Source organism: Physeter macrocephalus, chromosome 7, assembly GCF_002837175.3.
Source record: "Physeter macrocephalus isolate SW-GA chromosome 7, ASM283717v5, whole genome shotgun sequence".
In the NCBI taxonomy this organism is placed as follows: domain Eukaryota; kingdom Metazoa; phylum Chordata; class Mammalia; order Artiodactyla; family Physeteridae; genus Physeter; species Physeter macrocephalus.
The window spans coordinates 142,548,981-142,572,609 of NC_041220.1; the positions used below are offsets into that span (position 1 = coordinate 142,548,981).

General features: G+C 59.6%; 1 protein-coding gene across 8 annotated transcripts in view; it reads right to left on the bottom strand.

Annotated features, from left to right (window-relative positions):
* Positions 1-1,050: 1,050 nt before the first annotated feature.
* Positions 1,051-23,629, bottom strand: part of ACOX3 (acyl-CoA oxidase 3, pristanoyl) — a 47,804-nt gene continuing 25,225 nt past the window's right edge. For 2 of the 8 annotated variants that reach the window (XM_007109255.3, XM_055086237.1), the window contains exons 10-18: positions 22,455-22,577; positions 20,786-20,906; positions 18,725-18,847; positions 18,373-18,486; positions 14,178-14,293; positions 8,551-8,725; positions 7,400-7,467; positions 4,980-5,066; positions 1,051-1,821 (exon numbers count right to left, since the gene is read on the bottom strand). In XM_007109255.3, coding sequence (XP_007109317.2) covers positions 1,702-1,821; positions 4,980-5,066; positions 7,400-7,467; positions 8,551-8,725; positions 14,178-14,293; positions 18,373-18,486; positions 18,725-18,847; positions 20,786-20,906; positions 22,455-22,577 — 1,047 coding nt within the window. In that variant the 3' untranslated portion in view covers positions 1,051-1,701. The other 6 variants (XM_028492368.1, XM_028492367.2, XM_028492369.2 and 3 more) reach the window with 6 other exon arrangements.

The following is a 23,629-nucleotide window of genomic DNA, read 5'->3' on the forward strand; positions in this document are numbered from 1 at the left end:
TTTCTTCACTCATTCATTCATGAGTTTTTTTCATGCAACTCGTTCACTCATTCGTTCATCCATCCACCCACTGATCCACCCATCCACCCATCCACACCTCCCTCCAGCACTTGCCAAGCACTTCCCGTGTGTGGCCTCGAGCTGGGAACTGGAAGCAGGTGATTCAGACCTGGTCCCTGACCTCAACCAGGTTCCAGACCAATGGGAAGACTGACTACAAACCAGTCAGTGCTGTGCTGTCCAGGGAATTGGGCTATGCGTGTGGTAAAGGCAGCATGTCACATAATTCCTTCTGGCAGACGAGTGGTAGCAGGGCAAGGGACAGGCCCCCTGGCTCAGATACCAGGTGGGAAGGGAGTCCGCTGCCAACACCATACCCGTGTCCACACAGAGGCTGCTGGTCGGTCAGGAAAGGGGGACACGCCAAGGACGGAGGGAGCCGGGGTTGGGACGCCACGTGGGCAGCCCTGGGACACGGCAGATCGTCCGTGGGGCCCCTGGCCCTCGACAGCCAGGTGTTGAGGTCGCTCACAAAGACCACGTGACAAGGGCTCCCCCGGAGGGCAGGCTTCTGTGCAGCCCAGTATTCGCAGAGAAGGGCCGGCCTGGAGCCACGTGAAGCTCCTCCTGCGGCCCCACTGGTCCCTGGTCCTCAGACAAGACCCTCCACCCGGGCAAGAGGGCTGGAGGCCGAGGGCAGAGCCGGTCCCGGGCACACACAGGAGGTGAGGGGGCCGCGCCTGGTCAGCCTCCATCCTCCATCTTGGCCTCTTCCCTGCCCCAGAGGCCAGGGGGAACGGAGACGGGGTGTCGAGTGAGAACCCGCCCACCAGCCATCGTCCTGACCTGGGACACTTGAGTGACAGGTGGAGACGCCCATCAACCTCCTCCATCTGTCTCCCCACCGCCACGCCATCAGGGCACTCAGGACGGCAGAGCAAACGCCCCCCGCCCCTCCCGCGGAGCCAGGCGGCAATGGGTGTTCCATTGCCTGTAGGAACAAACCAATTCACGTAACAAAGTGACAAAGTACACAACTGGGAGGTCAGAACTTAAGGATGACCAGACGTTCAAATCATTATGCATTTTTTTTTTCCTCTGGAAACATTTCTTTGATGGAAGCTTCCAGTTCCACACAACAAAGTAATAAAACTGATTTTCTTTTCCTTCAAAATCTTCAACTACGTCACTCGGCTGGTCCGTGGCGCAAATTAGTAAGGTTATAATTTAGTCACATGAGAAAGTCAAACCAGAGTGAACAAAGAATCAGATTGGCATCGTATAGCGCTTAGTGAAGCAGAGCCTTAGTGAAGCAGAAATCTCAGATGAAGGCAGCACATTGCCTGACCCCAATTACCAGCGGCCAGTTTCATAATCAGCATATGAAAATAGAAGGTACAAAGCTCTGATTATCAAAAAGTGCTCAGTCCATCAGGAAGAAATGATCTTACAGGTTTTCTTTTCACCCAGCAAATCGGGATGGACCCAAATCAGCCCTGCCCTTCAGGCGTTACCCATCCTGCTGGGACTCGGGGTTGGGGGGCAGGCCGGGATGAGCCAGTCCCGCCTTGGGCTCGACAGGACGGGCGGCCGGGCAAGGGCAGAGCTGTGGGTTCGGAGAGCGGCAGCCATCTCTGGGGCCTCCAGAACTTGAACTCGAGGTCCGTGTCTTCACGGCTTCACCATAGTTAGCCAGTGCGACTACAGCTTTGATTTCAAACTTCCTATGACGGGCTTGTTGGCAGAGAATTCCGACCACCACGATGCCCTCTCTAGCACCTTGCTTTCCTGCAGCACAGCGCTCCAGAGGTTTTTATAGAGCTGCAAAAAATACGGAACACACACGTATGCAATAAGAAAGGTTTGGAGTGTGCCAGCGCAACTGTGAAAACCCAGGAAGTTCTCTCCTGTCACTTCATGGAAACAGTTTAAGGTGATTTAAATTTAATTTACGTAAACCAGTCTTTGTCAGTAGAGAACAACTGTGAAAATGCAACTATAAAGGACCACAATGTACACTTAATGATGAAGACATCCTGCTTGCCCTTTGCCTTGGAAATTCTCGTGGAAGGTGGATTCTGCAAGTTGACGTTTCTCTCGCACCCGCGTGGCTGCTGGCTGGCAGGCGGCGGCGCAGCCGAGCATCAGGATGACGGCTTGTCCCCTGGGCCACGGGGCCTGGGCACGCGCTGTCCCCTCTCTGCCTGCCCCGTCAGACTGTGCAGACTGGGCCAGCTAGCTGTCGCCTCAGGGCCCCCCAGGAGGATGTTATCTTAGAGGAAGGTCCCTGAGCGTGGCAGGCAGCCGCCTGACACCCCCCTGCTCCCAGCACGGCCAGCGTCCAGGCTGAGGTCCGTGGAGACAGGGAAGGGGCCGATTTTGTATCCGGCTGATGTTGACAAATGTTACTCTTAAGAAGCCACCCTCCCCTGCACCTGCTAAACACACTCAGCAATTCTGCCCACGTTCTGCTATTCTTGGCTCCCAGGGAGACACAGAGACAGGCTTTGTCTCCACAGGTCATCGATCCGAGGCGACACTGCACAGCCTGGAGCGTTATGCTTCACTTACTGATGACCTCAATCTCCTACAGCTGTGCTTGTTCATCTAAAATGAATTTCTGGGACTTGCCTGGTGGCGCAGTGGTTAGGAATCGGCCTGCCAACGCAGGGGACGCGGGTTCGAGCCCTGGTCCGGGAAGATCCCACACGCCGCGGAGCAACTAAGCCCGTGCACCACAGCTACTGAGCCTGCGCTCTAGAGTCCATGTGCCGCAACTACTGAGCCCGTGCGCCACAACTACCGAAGCCTGCGTGTCAAAACTACTGGGCCCGCGCTCTAGAGCCTGCAAGCCACAACTACTGAGCCCACGCACCACAACTACTGAAGCCTGCATGCCGCGACTGAGCCTACGCTCTACAGCCTGCGAGCCACAACTACTGAGCCCACGCACCACAACTACAGAGCCTGCGCTCTACAGCCCGTGCGCCACAACTTCTGAAGCCCACGCACCACAACTACTGAAGCCCGCGCACCTAGGGCCCGTGGTCCGCGACAAGAGGAGCCACCGCAGTGAGGAGCCCGCGCACCACAATGAAGAGCAGCCCCCGCTCGCCGCAGCTAGAGAAAGCCCGCGTGCAGCAACGGAGACCCAACGCAGCCAAAAATAAGTAAATAAATAAATTTATAAAAAGTAATGCCTGACATTAAAAATGAAATGAATTTCTTACCCAGGAGCACCTAGTTCAAACCTCAGCCCCTAACACTAGGAGGAACACGTGCTGTGTAAGGCACCCTGTTGGGTGAAGCCTCAGGCTGGCTCTGGTGTCAGCGTGGAACCCGGGGCCCCCGTCTCGGGACAGGATGGGATGGGACGGCCCTCCCCTACTCCTCCGCCGCCCGCCCGCGAGTCAGGGCCGCCTTCTGCAGAGCCGCTCGGCGCCGCCTGTTCGTGTGTGCTGCCTGCTGCTGGGAGCCCCGTGTCGCAGAGGCCAGCCCCTCTCCCGTGGGCTTGTCAGCACGTCCTCCTCGTGCTCCAGCTGGGGCCCTGGCCAAGAGCAAGGTTCACTCTCTCCTGCCTTCCCTCCAGACGGTCCACCTCGGCCCCAATCCTGCCTCCGCTACAACCCGCCCGGCCCCTCCGGAGGCTGGGTTTCTCCCTGGCCAAGTGGACGTGGTAACACACACCGTGAGCGGGGACGCCCCGCCCAGCTGGGCAGCCAGAGGACAGCAGGCCCTCCACAGATGCACGGTCCCCGCCGTCCTGATTCGATGGGGGACTCGTCCGAACTGCCCACCCCAGTGCCTGGTACTCCTGTCCCAACCCCAGGTGTGGCATGGGCTGGTCAGAGGTCCAGGCGCCTGCCCCCCCCCCAGACTGATTGCAGTGTCCCCTGGGGACAGACGGAGGGATCCTAGCACCCTACGTTCAGTCTCCTGGGTCAGCAGAAGTCGCAGCAGAAAGAACACGACAGCCCCGGAGCCTCAGCACGTGACTTCAGCACTTTGAAATGCCACGTCTCCATGGAAACACAGGGACCACCGCCCACAGGCAGTGGGAAGCACTGAGCAGACCCGTGGGTGTCGCCCAGCACGGGCATCTCCACGTGGTGGAGGAGGTCAGGCAGCGATGCCTGCGGGCACCGTGAGGGTCCCACGGCAGGACGAAGTGGGGCCGCTCTTGGCGGGGGGGCACTTCAGCTGGAGGCCGGAGAAGACCTCTCCGAAGAGGCGGCATCCGCTTAGAATGAACAGAAGCGCTCCGGCAACAGGAACACAGGTGCAAAGGCCCTGGGGTGGGAATGAGCCCGGTACGCCGGAGACACAGGAGGACAGCGAGACTTTAGTCCAGAGGGAGGGAGGGGCGGGGTGTGAAATGACCTTGGAGAACCGGGCAGAGGCCAGGCCGCGTGGGCTGGGGACGCAGGGAGGGATTTGGGTGCCGTTTCAGGTGTGGGCGTGTGCAGGTGCAGGGCTCCATCCGAGCAGCTGTCTGACAAGGTCTGCTTTTTAAGCCATCATTGTGGAGCGTGGGGAGGAGGGGGAAGGGAGGAGCTTGGGAGCCACGTGCGGGCTGCGGGAGAAGCACAGGTAGGGGGTGAGGGGTTACGAGCTAGCGCCGTGAGACGGTCAGAAGACCCGGGAGTGGAGAGGCTCCCAGGAGGGCGTGAAAAGAGCGAGACAGCTGCAGGGCCCCGAGCTTCGCACAGGCTCGGGCTGACCTCGGCATCACGGCCCAAGAGGGCGGCAGTGCCTTCCCCTTTCTCGGAGGAGGGCAGGCTGGGGGACGGCTAACCCGCCCATGACCACCCCCACTTCTCCCAGCCACTCCCTCCCTGCTGCCCACGTGTGACCGGAGACTCCCGAGCCACGTCATCATCTCAGGCTCTGCCACGACTGCCATGAGGCCCCAGAGAGCCCCCGGCTTGCGGTCCCGAGTGCAGTGCCCCCAGCCGCCATGGGAGGAGGCTGCTCTTTACCTCGCCGTCAGCTCTGCCAATCGGTGAGTCCAGGATGAAGTCAGGAGGGGCAATCACATCAACCAGGGCCACAGCATCATCTTTCAGCTGTTGGAAAACAAAGTCCGTACACTTGGCAACTCCCGGCATCTCCATGGCGACCCCCGAGCAACAGAGCCTACAACCCACTAGCCACGGTAACTCCAGCAGGCGGGCGCATGCGGCTCAATTACTAAAGCATTATCTTTTCGTTGGCCTGGATTTTAGGTTCCCTGAGTGTGTGTCTAAATATTTTCACCATGTTGCTATCCACTCAAGACTTCCAACGTTTTATTTTTTTCAACGAGGTACGGACCGCTCGTAAAACTGACGATTCTGTGGCTCGTTAATTGGCAACTGTCTTCAGAGGTTTGTCTCTGAACCCTGACCTATCTGGGCAATTACTGTTCCAACAGAGGAAAATATGTCCGGAAAAAAGTGTAAGAGGAAAAGCATTTATGAGCACCTGGAAAAGCCATCATTCCAACGCTCTTTGGTTCCCGGTAGTTTTATTATGCTCCCGGCCCATTATACAAATTATTCTTCAATATGACGAGTGGAATTTATATGAGAAGACGCCCAAGCATTTTCTTGAAATGCAAAAAATAATTTTCCTAAAATAACTGTGAAATGCCGTGGCTGAACTGAAGAGAACGCTGGAACGGGGGCGACTTGAACAACGTACGAAAGCAACCGTTGAGCAAAGAGTCGCAAGAACAGAGGAAATGCAGCCTGCTTTGTGGTTCAGATGCTGCTGCATGGCTCCGCACACCCTCGCACCACGGCGGGTGAGGGGAGACGAGCCCGCCCCGCCGCAGGGGCAGACATCAGCCGAGCAAGGGCCTGGGCTCGACCGGCTCGGCCAACGTTTAATGTAAGGGGCCCACAGGAAAGAGCCCGGCTTTGTGGGCCGCAGGGTCTCTGTCTCACGCTCACCCCTGCTGCGACGGTGTGGACAGCCCCACAGACGACGCACGAGGGAATGGCTGGACCAGGGAAGGGGCTGGCGCCCTCCACCCGGCCGACCCTGGCCTCCCCGAGTCAGGCCGAGCCTGGATCTGCCAGGCGGCTCGGGCTGCATTATGGCCCGGGACCGCCAGCCACCGGCTCCGTGGTGTAAGTGTCACGTTTGAGAGCAAGGAAAACGATGGTTGTATTTTTTATAATGGCAACTCACCACCTGTGGAACACACGAAGGAAAACCCCCTCCTGTTTAAGTAAACGTGGCCTGTGTACGCAGCACGATCACAGAGACACCCTTACCCAGGGCCCACGTGGGGAGACGTGGGCGCTTAGGAAACAAACCCGGGGAGAGCCTTACTGCCAACCACGGAGGCATCACCTAGAACTACGTCAACTTGAAAGCCCTGAAAGGGGCTTGACGGCCTGTCGCCCGTCGTGTGAGACACTGGGCAAATGCTGGGGACTTTGGTTCACGTCTTACCATCAAAAGTAGAGAAATGCCTCTAAGCGCACCGCCCGATACGGCAGCCACGACACACGTGACTGTTTCATCAAAATGAAAGAAAACCGGACTTCCCTGGTGGTGCAGGGGTTAAGAATCCGCCTGCCAACGCAGGGGTCACGGGTTCGAGCCCTGGTCCGGGAAGATCCCACATGCCGCGGAGCAACTAAGCTGTGCGCCACAACTACCGAGCCTGCGCTCTAGAGCCCGCGAGCCACGACTGCTGAGCCCCTGTGCTGCAACTACTGAAGCCCGTGCGCCTAGAGCCCGTGCTCCGCAACAAGAGAAGCCACCGCAATGAGAAGCCCGCGCACCGCAACGAAGAGTAGCCCCCGCTCTCCATAACTAGAGAAGGCCCGCGCGCAGCAACGAAGATCCAACGCGGCCAAAAATAAACAAAATATAAATAAATTTGTTTAAAAAAAAATTAAAGAAAACTAAAAATCCTTGGTCACACCGGCCGCCATTCTACCGCCAACAGCCCCAGGTGGCCAGTGGTGATGGTATGGGACAGCGCCGCCCCAGAACACGTCCACCCCCCAGAAAGCTCCGGTGGACAGAGTGCCGCCAGAACGTGACGTGGGGCTGGGGCCATCTGGCTTTTCTGGGCGACGAAGGTAGAAGGATGCAATAAAAAAGGAAAATACCATGAAACGAACTAAAATTGGAGGCTAACTTGAAATGCTGGAGAGAATTATCGATTTTGCTGTAAAAAATATTCTCAGAGCAAGCTGAACGTGTGCAGATTCTACGACAGTCCCTGAAAGTGACGCTTCCTGAAATTTCTGACATAAGCACGTTCTCTGTAAGTTTCCCGGCTGTGCTAACGGTTGCACGCACACAAACGAGTCGGAAGCTAAGGTCAGTGAACGTTAATATACGGGTGATCGCGTGTAATGTGGAAATCGCATAAGGATATAAGGGGATTTCAACTCACCTGGGCACACAGGGCCAGGATGGCGTTCTCTACCATTTTACCTGCTTGTTCACCAGAAAAGTAGCCGCCTGTAAGCAGAGCGCTGGTTACTCTGGGGTCTGCTACCCCAACTCCCAAATTACTCCCAAATTGCAAACACGCTGAAACAGCTTTCCAAGAGAGCCCATTCTGTGTGAAAATGCCTCGCTACTGCTGCCCGAGCCCCGCTGCGACCCCTTCACAGAAAGGCACCGGCCAGGGCTGGGCTCCTGTGTCCCCTTTCCCGCCAGCTCACTGAGCCTGTGCGGGGGGTCAGAGCCGGGAGCTGGGGAGGCTGAAGCCCAGGAAGGGCGGCCTCTGGGGGGCTGGGGGGAGACCTGCGGGGCAGGGCCGGCGGCCGGCAGAGCGCAGCGCGGGCGGTGGCAGGAGGCTGGGCCGGGGGCCGACGGGCTGCGGGCACACGGCTGCAGCTGCGGGCATGTGGGCGTCTGTAGCCACCAGGGGCCGGGCACGAGACCCAGCGCCTCAGCCTCACCTCCTACGCTGCGGCGGGCTGTGCCGTGCCGTCCAACAGGCCTAAAGAGGTGGCCCCGACTTTGCTGCGGCTCCTTGCCCCCCACACCGCTGCTCCGTCCACCCGGGAGCCCTCGGGCGCCACCTCCCAGGGGCAACACCAGCCCCAAGAGGGAAAACATGGGTTCTTGGCAAGGGGGAGGGGAAGAATGTACTCCTCACACAGCCCAGATGTACGCACAGGACGTGAACAGATACACAGAATAGCTGTAGCGTTAACACGTCACGGGGGTGGTTGGGAGAAAACGTCTAAAAGGGCTCCTTGGGGGATAATAATGAAAACGAAGGTTGAGAAACTCAGGTTTACCCCCTTCCCACCAATCTTCCAGGAATCAGGCCATTCATCACCGCCTCCAGGAAGCCCTCCCGGATCCCCAGCCTGGGCATTCCTGGGGGTGCTGCCCCAGCAGCCCGGGCTCAGCCCCGTGGGCGCCACCCTGCTGCTGTGCTTCTCTTCTTGTGGCCTCTGGGCTCCCCACCTGCTTCTCACTCCACATGTGATGAGTGCTCAGAAAATGGCATGGAAAGAGCGCCACACGGGGAAAGCAGAGTCTCCTGGGTAAGGCGGAGGGTGCCCAGCTCCTGGGCAGGGGGCTCACCTCGGTAGAGCAGGGCCGTGTGCTGGTTCAGGGCCCACAGGGCGTAGAGAGCGCTGAGCCGCCCAAGCACAGCCCGCAGCGGGGGTGGCACGTGGGGCTGGTGCACGTGCTCGTGGAACCTCCGCACGACCGTGAGCTCCAGGAACGCCAGGGCCAAGGGGCGGCAGCAGTACACCTTCGACAGAACACAGCGCACCGCGTTAGGGAACACACACCACGGTCTGCGTGCCAGCAGCACTAGTGCAGCAGGGGCCAGACGGGGCCGGGCAGTGCCTCTGGGGAAGCACCGCGGAAAGGCCTGCAGGCACACAAGCCCCGCTGCAGCGGCTCCGGACCTCAGGCCCGGCGACCTCTCAGCTCAGTCCCATCTGGGACGCGGGGTGACCCCGCAGCCAACACACAGGCACGGCGGGCTTGTCCAGCGCGGCCTGGCACTGCGGAGCAGTGGCGTCTCCAGGAGGTGGGCTCCCTGAGAGCACAAGGTCAATTCTCAAGTAGCCACGGACAAGGCTACTCCGGGGGCTCACCTGAGAGTGACGTCAGCTCCTCCAAGGGCGTGGCCACGCCCCTGCCCCGCCTCGCAAGTTTCTAGGGATCAGCCTTTCTCTCCCACTCTCCTATCACTTCCAGGAACAAGGGCACCGCTGAACAGGGGCCAAGCTGTGCAGCCGTTCCCAGCCGAGTTCTACTTGCGTGTGAGTTCTGATGCTGGCTTCGTTTGTGGAAGCAGGAAGTCACCACGGATCTTTTGGTCCCAGCTTTTTCTTTTTCAACCAATATCCAAAACATCTGCTGCTAATCATTAGCTTTGCTTGACAGTCTTTCTTTCCCCATCTCTAATTTATCAGTTTACTGGCTTTTTATTAGAACAATTATAGACGCGTTCCTGATCTGTTATAATGAGCGTGTGTAGCTTGTGTCGCTAAAAAAATAATCCAGCAAGGAGGTGACCGGGGATGGGGCAGGGTGAAGACCTTTATTCAGCGCCTGCCGACTTTGCCCCCGAACGTCAGCCAGAATCAACAGGGCACGGTCCAGAGTGCGGTCGGGGCGGGGGCGGGGGGAAGGGGGTGCGGTCAGCAAGGGGCAGGGGCTATGACTTCAAGGCCTGCTCTCGACTTTCAGAGCAAACACTGGGTCGTCCCTTGGTCACTTCCGAGGCCGAGGCTCTCCCAGGGCCTGCCCGAGACTAGGCGCCCTCAGGAGAAAATTCTAGGGGAGGATGCTTCCCCGGCCTCGTGCCAGTCTGCCTGGTCCGACCCCAAGACCCCGCTGGGCTTCTGAAGCCGCGAGGGCACACATCCTGCGTCCCCGTGTCCTGCCTGGAGGGCCAGCCCGGGGCCTTCAGAGCGGCTTCGTGCCCTTCCCTCTCGCACACGCTGTGGCGTGTGCGCCCTTGGAGGGCGAGCGCTGGGGGAGGCTGGGGGAGGAGAGCTCACAGGAGGGAAGCTGAGAAAGCTGACGACGCAGGTGGGCAGGGAGTACCCCACCCTCACCCCAGGCCAGGCGCTAAGCTAAGAAGAGCCAGCAGTTTATCACCTTGATCCTCCCTGGACCCCACGGATGAAACAAGCTCACGCAACGGGCAAGAGGTGGAGACGCGGCTGAACCCAGGCAGGCTGGCCCCAGTGTCCACCCTTCACTGTGTCGCTAGAGCATGTCATCACAGTAACCACCGGCGCCCCTAAACGTGCTCACGCGCTGTGGGCTCCGCTCTGCGTGGGGGCCCTTGCGAATCCCAGAGGCCGGGCTCAGAACTGAATCCAAACTCGCCATGCTCTCCACTTTACTCTCTCCTTTTCAACCACGTGGACTTTCTCGTATTAAATCACGTTGCGTTCATCTTATTTTCCCGTGCAAGCAGCGCACGTCCATTTCAGCTATGGCATCAGCTGGTGCAGCCTGGAAAGGCAGCGCCACCTCTGACCTCGCCACCCGAAGAACGCATCCTGAGCCCCGCTGAGCTCTCAGTCACTGACGCAGAAGTGATTCAGGGTCGAGGGGACCAGCTTCCAAAGCCACTCGGCTTTTCCAAATGTGCCCGTGTGGACAAGTGGTTTCCGCCCCAAGCCCAGGCTTCTTGGTCGGAGAAGAGGGTGCGTCAGGGTGCAGCCTCCAAGCGCTGCCGGGAGGAGCATCACACAGCATCTCACGCGTCCAGCACCTGCTCGGGGTCCTGGAAGCTGCTCTGTGGTGGTGGCTGCTATTCTACTCTGTCTCAATCCCAGGACGCGGACACGCATGAAGCTGCTACGTGTGCTTCTGGAAATGTTCAGATGAGGCCATGAGCCGCCTGGGGGACATGGGCTTTGGGGGTCCGCCCCACCGCGACCTCCGTGCCCAGGACGCCCGATGCAGCAGCGGGCTCAGGAAGCCCACATCTACTCCCTACCCCGCTGACTGGGCGCCAGGGGCTGGCTGGCTGGCTCTCCTGGCCGCTCGTCAGGCCACCTGACCTGCTGCCTGAGAATCTGAATTAATAGCCGTGGAGAACACAGTGCACGGGCAGAATATGTGCTGGGCCTGGGTGGTCACGTGGATGCAGGGTGACGGCCACGCCAGGCCATGGGCAGGCAGAAAGTGTCTGAAGGGAGACATGGCAGAGCCGAGATTCCGGGAGCCACAGAGAACGGATCTGCTTCCGCTTCCCATCAGCTCCGCCCTCCAGACAGGAGGCTCCACTGACTCAGGGGTCCTTGACTGGAGCCGGCTTGCCCCCCGGGGCATCTGGCACCGTCAGCAGACAGTTTGGGTTGTCACGACTCGGGGGTGCTCTTGGCATCTTAGTGGGCACAGGCCTGGGGTACCGCTGGGCACCCCACAACGCACGGACAGGTGCCCCAAAATCACACAGCCCGAACACGCATAGGGGTGAGGGCCTCGCTCCAGCTCCCGGGCCCTCGGCTTCCCCCCCAAATCCTCACACACGGCGCCCGTCCTTGACTTCTCCCGGACAGCCTGTCCTTGCCGCCAGCAGATCTGACCACGCTATTAACAGACGTGGGCCAGTGCCCACAAAGGGTCCCGTATGGTGTCCACTCTGGGGCCATGGTGGGGACACAAACACTCAGGGGTGGTCCTATCCGCCATGGCACAAGCTGCTCCATACTCAACGTTTCCGCAGCTCTGTAATCGTGAAACGCTCCAGAGAGAGGCCAGCAGTCTGACGCGTGAGGCCAGGAAGGCCCGTTCCCCTCCCTGCACTGGTCCCAGCGCCAGGGCCCTCCCTCTCATGCGTGCCCACCCCCAATAAACCTACAGCCCCAGGGAAAAAATTCGGATCCAGGCATCAGTTTCTGGTGTGCTCTGACTTCCGAGTATATTTGCATTTTAACGAGTCATAAATATTTTAGGCAAAACACAAACTCTGAACTATCCAAGAGTGGACATCAGCCGTGCAGTGTGTGGAAAAGAGCTGGGCCCGGGGGTCAGCTGGCTTGGGTTCAATGCTTGGGAGTTCTTACCAGCAGGAGCAGATAAAGAAAAGTTTATCAGCTTCCCCCCCTACCCCGCGCCGAGTCAAAGCGTGAACACGCTTTATATTTTCACAAAAGCAGCCGGTAACCTCCCCCAAAGGGTGCAGTAGTCCACACCCTCGGCTGACAGCGCATGGAGTGGCCCCTGTCCATCAGACACTGTCCTCTGCCCCGCACATCCCTGGCCCTGGTTCATGGTCAGCGGCTGCTGTGGCTGCCACCTCGGGCCAGTGGCTGGTTTCCGGGCCAGGCTGACCCTCAATCTGTAGGAACTCTTTCCTACCGTCGGTTACGTACGTTTCATGCTTCCCCAGACTGGAATCTGTCTTCTGACTTTGCTTGTAGTGTCTTTGGCTATTTAGAAAGGGTGAACGTAATCTGCCTTCTGACTTTGCTTGTAGTATCTTTGGCTATTTAGAAAGGGGGAACGTTTGTGTGGTCAGAGCTGGCAGTTTCCTCTTCTTTCACAGCCTCTGAGTTTCCCGTCATACTTGAGCAGCTCGTCCCGCCGAGGGCACGTAAACATTCGCTGAAGTTTCCCTCTCATGCTCTACTGCTGCTACAATCACCACGCGGGCGGGGGCCACATCTCCACAGGACCCTGAACGTCCAGCCCAGGGCTCTGAGGCGCTCTCGGCTGTCAGGATGACCCAGCGCTCACTCTTAATGCTCCGTGATCCGGACCAGGTCTGGAGAATGCAGCCCCCCTCTCGGGTCACCTTCCCCTCCAGGCCCCGCGGCCGCCTTCCAGTCCACATCCCGGCCACTCCGTCTGGCCGCACCTCAGCTCGGGGGCTCTCCCCAGGGACACCCGTCTTGGCTGGACCCAGGCTGGGTACGCGGGCCCCTCCTGTCCTCTGCCACGAGGCTCACTGAAGTGCCGTTACCACGTTCTCAGTCGAAGGTCTAAACGTGAATTCCTCCTCAAACGACCAAGCCACACGCTCGGGTGCTGCTGTCCGTGTGTGCGGGTGCCGGGCACAGGCCGGCGGGCATGGCGGCGTCACGGAACGCCTCAGACGAGACCTGTGGTGACCTGGGCAGCTCTGCGGGATTCGGATGTGGTGGGAATGGGCGACCTCTGTGTCCCGCATCTCTTCGAGGTCTTGGGCTACGATGCAGAGAAAGGAGGAACCACCCCGCGGCCGTCGGCGCCCGAGTGACCGAGCGTGCCGCGGCCCCAGCCCGCGTGGAAGGATCGTGCTCACACCTCCTCTCTCGGGTTCCTGGGCTGAACTAGGGTCTCACCAACCTTGACGTCTGCTGACTGCGCGTTAGACACAGGCCTGATCTCGGTTTACTCGCCCTCGGTCGGAGCCTTCCCAGTGAGGACCCATCCCTGTGTGCCCCTCTCCCTCCCTGGGGCAGGCATGCCCAGCAGGTCCCTGGCTGCCTGCTCTGGCTGCATCTGCTGAGGGGGGTGACGCTGTCCCTCGCAGCACAGGGGGCGGGGCCCTCGGAGGCGAGGGGCAGACGTGGCCCCGGGCTCTCGGGGGAGGCTCCATCGCCCAGTGTCCAAGGAGGAGGGATGACACCAGTTTTAGAAGCTTCCTGGGCTACGTTTTTCCCAAACGACCCCCGTCACTGTAGCTGCGCGGGGCCCACGGACCACAGCAGGACCGGATCCCGGGTAAAGAGGTGTTTAGAGCGGCTGTTTTCGTGCTGGGGATTCCAGACACGGGAGGCAGCCCTGGTCCCAGGGCGAGAACCAGAGCTGCCCTGGGGCCCGTCTCCTCGGGGAGAGGCACAACGAGTAAGGGAGCAAACGCAGACAGAGCGCGGGCGGGGCCTCAGGAGTCACCGAGCCGCCGCTCTGCTGGTCGGGGGGACCCTGGCGGCTGACGGGCTCCGCCGTGTGCCTCAGGCTCCCACAGCCCCGGGTCCCCCTCCAACCAGCGCAGCGCTGGCCGGCGGGCCACACACTTGTCGGGCACCTTAGATACGATGCCCACGACCTCTTCCACGCGGGGCAAGGGCGGCGCCACCGCCCCAACCGCAAACCGGGGTGCGGAGAGGTCGGGCCAAGCGCCCGAGGTCACGGGCTGAGCGCCAGGGCCTGCCGTCACCAGGACATGCAGCTCACCAAGGACGCGACAGCGCGGGAACTGGGAGCAGATCATTAGCAAAGCAACTTTTAAAACAAACACCTACCTGGCAGTTGTTTCTTGCTTCAAAGTCGCTGCTTCCCGACTGCTTCTCTTGATTTAATTTCTGGTAGCTCTCGCGGAGCAGGTAACAGACCAACCACTCGTACGCCGCCAGCGGGACTGCAAAACGAGAAACAGAGAGACCTGTAACCGGTGTAACCGGAGGGCGTCTCACCCTCGTCGAGAACTCAGCTCTCCAGTTTACAGGTGCGGAAACCGAGGCCCGGCGACGGGGGGCTGCCCGCGGCACACCCCGGGTGGGGGCCGGGCCGGGACAGGCGCAGGTGAGGGTATTTCCTGGCCCTGCTGTGAGGCCAGCCCGTGTTCTACACGGTTCTAGCAGCCACGGAGTCCACGGGGTCACGGAGTCACTTAGGGGCAGGCGCACCTCATTTACGATGAGGACACGCAGCCTGGAAGACACTCGGACCCGCACGGATGTCAGGGCGACTGTCCAGCAGGTGGTAGGAGGAGGGGCGCCCTGCCCACCTGGACAGCCCGGCCGGGGGGCCCTGGGCCTCACACCGGCTCCCCTGAGGCCTCGCCCCCCTCGCCCGAGAGCCCCGGAGGCAGGGGTGTAGACAGACAGGGACGGGCTGGAGGGGGCTGGACGGAGACCCCGTCCTCCTCCCCACCCGCCGGCGCCGCGCCCGCATCTGTGGGTCCTTCTCGTCCCATCTCCGCTAGCTCCGCGGACTCGGCGACCTCAGAACAGCCTGCCCGGCAGGACGGCCACCGCCTCTTCCGTTAAGGGCGCGGGGCGTGAGGAGCCGCGCAGGCACGCGGCGAGTGAGCGGGGCGGGCTGAGGAGTCCGACCTGGCCACGTGGCTCTGCGTCCACGCTGCCCCCCGGACCCGGGCACGGGGCCCACGGCCAGGGCCCCCAGGCCTGCGGGGCCTGCAGCCGCTCTCGGCTCCGGACTCCCGGGTGGGACCTGGCCGAACTGGGTCTGGGCACAAAGGCGGCACACGGGGGCCCTGGGATTTCCTTCGATGTCACACAGCCCGTTCCCCGGCAAGATGACACGTGGTACCCACTGGGGTCCTGCTACAGGCCCCTGACCGCTTCACGCTGTCGTGTCCGTTACCTCGTAGCACAGCTGAGAACTTCGTCAAAGAGCAAACGAGCCATCTCACCGGGCTGAGGAATCGAAGGCTCAAAGGCTGCAGGCAGCCTGCCCGAGCTCACGCAGCTGTTCTCAGGGAGCCCGGTGAGGCGGGGGTGGGGACCTGGGACGGACGAGGCACCCCTCCCAGAGGCCTGCCAGGTGGGGTGGCTGGAACGGGGCCCCCCGAAGTCACATCCGTGTCCTAAACCCCCGAAACCTGTGAATGTGCCCTTACTCGGGCACAGGGTCTTCGCAGATGGAATGACGTGACAACACGGGGTCGTCCTAGATCAGGGTGGCCCCGAATCCAACGAGAGAAAGGAGAAGCGCACACACAGAAGAGGGGCCGTGCGAAGGCAGAGGCAGAGATGGGGGACGCGGCCACAAGCCCAGGGACGCCTGCAGCCCCCACGAGCTGCGGAGACGCGGAGGGAGCCTCCCCGGGGCCCCCGGAGGGAGTGCGGCCCCGCCCACACCGGGGCTGTGAGCTTCGGTCCAGGACACGTTCCTGCTGTTTTCACAGCCAGTCCTGTGCCACAGGACGCCCACAAACTCGTGGCCCAGGGCGCTGCCCTTCAGGACATCCCTGAAAAGCCCGGTGGACGCTGGAAACCAGCTCTGATGCCGACGGGGCCCGCTCTGACGCGTGTGTGTCCCAGGGCCTTTGTGGCTAAACTCTTCCTGTCGGATGCACCGTCACCAAGACGGTAACACGTGGGTGCCACGGGGACTCAGATTTTCCATGATTTATCTACGTGGCAACAAAACCCCAGGAAGCCGCCAAGGCCAGAAGCCGCTCAGGCTAGTTCCTGACCCCAGCCAGAGGCCCCATCATCCCACGACGCAGCAACCGCGGCTCCTCCGGACTGTTCCCAGACGCTGCCCGGGCAGGCGACCCTCTGCAGAAGTGACCCGGCTCCCCGAGGGTCCCGCACCACGTGGAGCCGCCGTGCCTGACGTCAGCAACCAGTTCACAGTTTGCTCTGTGCTCCGAGTGAGAAGCAAGCTTGATACGTGAGTTGCTGGAACGTTTTTCTTTAGAACTTCCACCTTTAGCCCTTAATTTTTCACGGGGAAGTGGGTCACGCTGCTCTGTGTCCACACGGAAGGGCGGAGCCCCCAGCGAGCACACAAAAGGTGCAGTCACGGGCGGGCGGCGGGCGGGCCACTCGGAGAGCGCGTCGGGGTCATCGGGAACAGACTGGGGGAAACTGGCACAGGTGGGCGGTGACGCTCTCGCCTGGGGGGCTGCTTGCTGAAGGCCCAAGACGCATGCTGCTTCAACTTCAGTCCTCAAGTCCTTCCCAGGTTCCTGGGTCACCAACGGCCTTTGAGGCGCTGCCACGCGGGGCCTCCTCGGGGCTCCCCTGCGCCCCTCGAAGGCCCCGAGCGCTGCCTGTCTCCCCACGCCGGCTCCCCCCACCCAGGCGCGCTCCCAGGGCGGCCACTGTCACTCCGGTCAATAACTACGGTCAGTCACTCCGAGGTGTGCCCATCTGCACGGCCTCTCGGCGCCGGGGCTCCCCGACCCGCCCCCCGGGCACTCAACCACGAGCCTGCGGTCCTGTGTATCTACACGGCGGTCAGAGCAGCCCACACGCTGAACTCCCATTATTTAATATTTTTGCAGATAGGCCAAGTAAAGGAAAGGACTGGGCCTAGTTATTAAGCGACGTGTAGCTCCTCAGCACTCAGGACCATTTGTTAAACCCATCCTCAGCACACACGCACCCTCAGCACATAAATCAGAGGCACCAGACAGAGAGCTGCCCCACCCGGGCCCTCCCTCTCCAAATAAACCTTTTAATCCCTGAAGGAAAAATCTCCTGGCCTTGCAGACAGCCCTCGCTCGACACTGGAAAGGTCTAGAGTGTCCAGCCCTACAGAGCCCCAGGGTCACGTGTCATTTATGGACTTTTTACCAAAGATGCAGCTGAGACAAAGGCTGGCCCCGAGATGTGGGATTTGATGATCGAATGCCCTGGAGACGGCCGGCCGGCCGTGGGCTCCCTTCTCCGCGTGGAGAAGATCGTCAGTGTTGGATGCCAGGCCCCTGTTGTCAAATGAATTCTGTTTGCGTTCTTTGCTCCAGAAAATGTTTTCGCTTTGCTGGAACGAGGAGAAATTAGAGCACCCACGGGAAAAACAGATGACGCTGCCCTGGCGGGCTTCCTGACGCCGGTGCACAAAACAGCTTCCGCGTCCACAGTCCCAGCGAGCGGGAAAGGGACACAGCAGGCATAGCAGACACATCCTGAAGCTGGCAGACCACGTGTTTACGTTCTGATTCTACACTGGGCGACGGCATTGGGGGAAAAAATTCCGGTGGGGTTGATGTTTTTAGAATGATTAGGGCATTTCTGGGGGCTTCCTGGAGCAACACTTGGGGAGCTCTGTAGCCATCAGAAAGAGATCTTCAAGTGTGTCCCTGCGTCCTCTTAGCACTTTAAAAAGGGAGATAAAGGAGGTGAGTGATTGCCGGAAAAGCTGTAACAAAGTGTGGTGAGGGAGACGAAGCAATTACGAGCGGCAACGTTTCTGGCTGATGACGGTGATGAAGAAGACGGAGGAGAGACGGCTGGCAAGTCAGCCCAGCCCGGGTCTGACGCCTGCTCCGGCCGCTGACACGCACTGGGGTGGACTGGGGTGGACTGGGGTGCACTGGGGTGCACTGGGCAGCCGTGCTCTCCTCTCCTGGAGACGTGAGCAGCGGTGCAGCCCGGCGGGGTCCCCCAGAGACGGCACGCCCAGTGCCCGCAGCTGCTGGTGTGGCGACGTGTCACGTGCTCTCCATCCTCCGCGTAAGGGAGGGGGTGGCTCCTTCACCAGGAGGACCCAGCGACCCGTCCCCAGGGGACACAAACACTCTGTAAAGCCAGGTGCCCTCCTGCCACGCCAAAGGCTCTCTGCTAACAGCGTTCCGTGGAACACACAGCATCTTGACAGCGGTTTTTGCGGTTAAAATCACAACTGTAAGACGGTGGGGGGCCAGGAGCAGACCCAGCACCCCTTGCTCTCTGGCAGATGGGCTGCCGTTCCAGCTTCTGCCGGGCACAGTGCACCCTGGAGACACGGAGGGAGTGTACTTACCTGAGGAGTCCAAGCAGTCCTCAGGGCTGGAACCCTCGAACCTGTGGCCAAGGATGTTGGGATAGGCTTCCAGAAAGTCCACGGTCTTCAGCGGGCTCTCGATGCGGGCACCGCCTAGGAGCACAGCCAGTGACTCGGGAGAGCCAGGGACCCCTCCTACCCCAGGGGATGTCTGGCGGAAGGACCCCACCTGCCCCAGCCCATCACTTCAGAAGCTGGTCCATCCCCAATTGATCACACATTTCCTTCCTGCAAACCCAGGGTCCATCCTGACAGAAGAGCTAACTCAAGGGGGCCTGGGAACCGCACCTTCCTGCCCCCAACTGGGCTGCAGGGGCGCCGGCCTCCTCACCTTGGTCCCGGCGCACCAGCAGGCCAAGCAGGTAGTTGCTGGTCTGCTGCAGTAAGACGTTGTTGTCGCCTTCGTACGTGCAGTTCGGGTCGTTGTCATCTCTGAGGTCTCCCAGACGGTTCACTGCAAGGAGGCCCCAGCGTTCTCGTCACTGGGGGTGCACATGTGAGAAGTGCCCCCCAACCCCCAACTGCCACCTGGGACTCTGAGGTCCGAGGCCCGGCTTGACCGGATGAAGCACTTCCCACCCTGCTCCCAGAGCCAACTCCACCCCCGACCCGCGGTGTGTCCTCTCCATCCAGCTGCTCCCTCTTTAAGGACATACTGGTGACACCCTCAAGGTCCCCGGGAAGAGAAGCGGGTGGCTCCCCGTGAAGCCCCGGTGCCGCGCTCGAGAAGCATCCGCTGGCATCAGCATCCCTGTCCCTATCGTGAGCCTCTCAGGTCACCTGGCAAAGCGCCCTCCAGTGGGGTCACTGACAGAGCTGACGACCTGAGCGGCGGGAGGGCGCCCTTCTTCCTTTTCCAACTGAAGGAACCCTTCTTTTGACACGAGACATTTCAAATATCTGAAGACAACTCTCATTTTTCTCTTGTCTTTCCTACCAGTGAAATAACCCAATTCCTTTGCAGATTTTATAAAGTGTAAGATGTTCTGCAGCATACATGAGGCTTGTGGTCACCTATGACACCCTGATCATCTTCCTCTGACTTGCTGCCCATGCCACAGTTAGACCACTGAACATGAAGGGCTAAGAGTGCCCTCAGAGAAACGATTTGCAACTGATATTTAAATCTAGATAAACGGCTTTACATTTATCCCTGCTGAGTTGGGCCTCACTGGCTTCAGCCCCGTTTGTATTATGCGATGACACCTCCTTTAGTCATTTTTGTTGTCTGCGGGGCTGCATGATTCAAGTTCCTCCTTCTAAACTATTTATAGCGTCTCTATATGAGCTATAACAACAAACAACTACTACAAAGAGCATTGCACAGAGGACAAAACACATGGATGAGTGACTTCTGCAGCCTCACGGTTACTCACACGTCAGTAAACGCGGAGTGTGGGGGAGGGGAGGGCCCCCCCTGCCTGCTGCCCCCGCACGAGGAGTAACTGGGACACATCCCAGTTACTAAAAGCTCCTAAAAGGCTTCCGGAGGAATAAACTGTCAAGAAGGTCTCTGCCAGCTCTGTTGTTGCCTTCTTTGAGTAACCAGACTTTAACCAATCAGTTACTGAAGATTAGCACATGGGGAGTCAGGCAGGTAAGCTGCAATAACGATGATGACCACGATAATAATGATGATAATAATAGACCAGAATGACTGGGCACACGCCATATGCCGACACTGTGCTAGACCCTTCACGTGGGTTAGTTCACTTACTCGTTGCAAAAACCCCCGTTGCGCTATCCTATCATTAGTCCCATTTTATGGAGAAGAAAGCAGAGGAGCAGTGAGTCTGGGCGGCTTGCCTGCGGCTAGGAAGCCAGGGACCGGCAGGGATGGGCCGGGCTGTCGGCCGCCCCCTCTCTCCACCATCCACCAGCTGACCGAACAGCTTGCCAGTGTCAATAAAAGCAAACTCTCTTTTTCTAAGTTTCAGAATTTTTCTTCGGAACAAAACTTGGTGCCAGTTTACTGCCAAAGTCATTAACTAAAAAGTGCCAATTCAGATGAACAGATAAGCTCCTCTGTGTTCTGGTTTTCGGTCTCCACGCCGCTCCGTGACACCCAGATTTCGACCGAGGAACATCAGGCGGCAGCAAGCCGAGGGACTGGACTAGGGCAGGGGTTGGCAAACTTGCTCTGGAAGGTTCCAGCCAGTAAATGTTTTAGGCTTTGCTGAGACGGCTCAGCTCGGCGGGTGGAACGGGAACACGGCCACAGGAAGTGTGTAAACGAATGGGCGTGACCAGGGGCCAATAAATCTTTATTCACAAAAACCTTTACCCACAGAGACAGCCTTTGGCCCGCAGGCTGTCGTTTGCCGACCCCTGGCCGTGAGCCACATGGTGCGGGCGGGGACAGAAGACCAGCCCACGTGTCCCCAGAACCTACTGGCCAGATAGCCGTGTCCTCCGCACGCCTCCCGGCACTCCTGGATTCCGCGCTGGGCCGTCCACGAGGCCAGGGGCTTGCCGGCCGACGCCAAGGCGTGGATCTCGCGTCCCAGCTCTGCCTTGGGAGAGAGAAGCCAACGAGAACAGGTGAAAAAAGCCTCCGACCCCAGAGGTCAGGGGTCAGTTCAAGCACAGCCTCAGAGGCTTACGTCCCCTCCAGTCTTAATCCGAGGTACCCGACAACTACAAAGGAAAGAAACCCAATTTTAGTTTAAAAAACAGGATTCAAGTAAGCACGGACACCCTGCAGTACAGTCACACAACTTCACGACAGTGAAAATAAACGACCACGGCTCTGCCTAGCCGGTAAACACGGCGTCGGAGTGCCGGGGAGCGGGGAAGGCTGATCGCAGAAGAACATAACGTTATGACTCAGTTTACGCGAAGTTTGCAGCGGAGACTAGGAAGAAACCCAAGGGGTGGGAGGCGGTGCTGAGACACTGCCTCCAGGGGAGAGGGTGGCAGGCGGCCCCGGAGGACCGCACAGACATGGCCACTCGGTCCACACTGCGCGGAGGGCCCAGCCAGCATCCCCAGCCTCACCACGTCTAGTAAATACTCTTTCGCCTCGACTCGATATTGACTCGATATTCAATGCAAACAATTACAAGAAAGACACACCCGCTAAATAACGTGAAGTGTTTTACCAGCATTTTCAACTTCAGAGAAGGGCTACTTTCTAACCTGTGCCTGGGTTGAAGCACTGAGTTTCAGAAAGAACAGAGCTCGGTGACACTTCAAAACACTTTCAACAGGACAACCCCACTGTCAGCTGGCAAAAGTTTCAATGACTCACGCTTGGGAGAAAAAACACGCGTAACCCTGCGCTCCTGATGAAACTGTCTTCAGGGCCACGGTCCTCACAGGTCGGCCTGACTGCTCAGCAGTGCACACAGCCGGCAACCCCCCCGCCGCCCCTCTGCCTCCCCCGCCCCACCTCTTGATGCCTGGATGTTTACGCTGAATATTCCAAAACGTGCTAATTTGATACAGGCTTTTCAGGGCGCGGTATGTAACCCGGATCTGCAACATTCCTAATCAGTTTTCAGACGCCCTCTGTGTGATTCACGTTTCACCGCTGCCCAGGAGGCAGCATAAGGGGGGAGAAAAACAACACGTGAACCGTCCACAGAGAAAGTAGCGGAGGACCCCTTTCTACGAAGGGGCCGATCTCAGTGGATTTGCACGTACATTTCTGGAGCAAAGCCTCGCCTGTCAAGTCAAATCCAGTCAGCTGGATTCAGACCTTTGTCGGGTTGTTTACAAAGGGATCAGAACCCGTGAAATAGACAGAGGGGCCGGTAATGTGGATTTTGCAAAACCATCGTGTTCTCAAGAGGAGAACACAGCAGCTGAACTCACAGACGGGAACCAGGAGGCGTGTCAGCACATCCCTGAGAATCGGGAATGTGGACACGTGCCTGACACGTTCCCATCGCAGCGAGGGCTCCGAGAGGACACAGCCCAGGGGTCAGGTCGGAAGGAGCCTTCATCCCCGCGAACCCACGCACCGAGGTTGTTTTGAAAGAAAGGCTGAATCTGTGCTGTCCAACCCCAGTGAAATTTAAAGGATGATAAACGCCGTGGAGAAAAGCGGAGACCCTCACCTGCCTGGCGCTCCGGTCTTTCCGCAGAAGGCCTTGCTGAAGCTCCACCAGATCCAGGAAGAGCGATTTGGAAAAGTGGTCCAAGGCATAGGCCGCGGCCAGGTACGGAAGTAAGCGCCATTGCTGAAACAGACAAATCCCTGTCTGGAGACCTCCAAGTGCCCCCAGGGCCCGCCTGCCTTCCGGGGTGGGCGACAGGGCTGGAGCGCCAGGAACCCGCTGCCCACTGTCCCCACTTGTTGCAGAAGGTCCTGCACGTCTCCCGGAGCCACCCCGTGACGCCTGCCCCCCGACGCTCTTCCAGTGCGGCCGGGTCTCCCGCACCACCCTGACGACCCCACTCGGGGAGAATCTGTGCCGCGTGCACCACCTTGCACGGCCCCCTCACCGCTCTCCCATCCACGTGACCCCTGAGCCAGAGCAAATGCTGATCTACAAGAGAACTAAGAAAGCCAGGCGGCCGTGCCCGAGCGCGGGGCCCACCCGCGATGCCTGTGCTTTGGGAGCCTACGGGGAATGAAGCGACCACCCCCCGCCCCCGCCGAGCCAGACGGGGAAACAGGCTCACGGAGAGCCGAGGGAGGGTGTCTCTTTCACCAGCGCACATCCGCTGTTGCGTGGATGGAGGGGGCGGAGCCTGAAAGGACCTGGGAGACAGGTGCCCCCATCGGCAGCACCACGGTCACCTGCCGTTTCCTGGGTGCGGTCACGGTGCCAACTGCTTCTCGTGCACTAACGTATTTAATCCTTACAGCCACTCACAGAGAGGTGTTATCACCAGTCCCAACTTACAAAGGAGAAAACTAGAGCACAGAGAGGTTCAGCGGCTTGCCCAAGGACACACAGCAGGGAGGGGGTGGGCCTGGGGTCAGGAGCCCAAGCACGTGGCTCAGGTGGGCTCTCGTGCCCGCTGAGCCAGGCCTGATGCCCAGGCAGTCGGACGTGCCGTGACCTCACCAAGGCCACGGGGTCAGTGGTGTGGTGGACACTGTGTGCCAGCCAGGCATGAACCAGGCACTGGGCTTTTCCTTACTTGTTCATTTGGTATTAAAACAGGTTCACGGCCGTAGTAAAAGCAGTGTTAAAAGAAACAACTTTGGCTTCCCTGGTGGCGCAGTGGTTGGGAGTCCGCCTGCCGATGCAGGGGACGCGGGTTCGTGCCCCGGTCCGGGAGG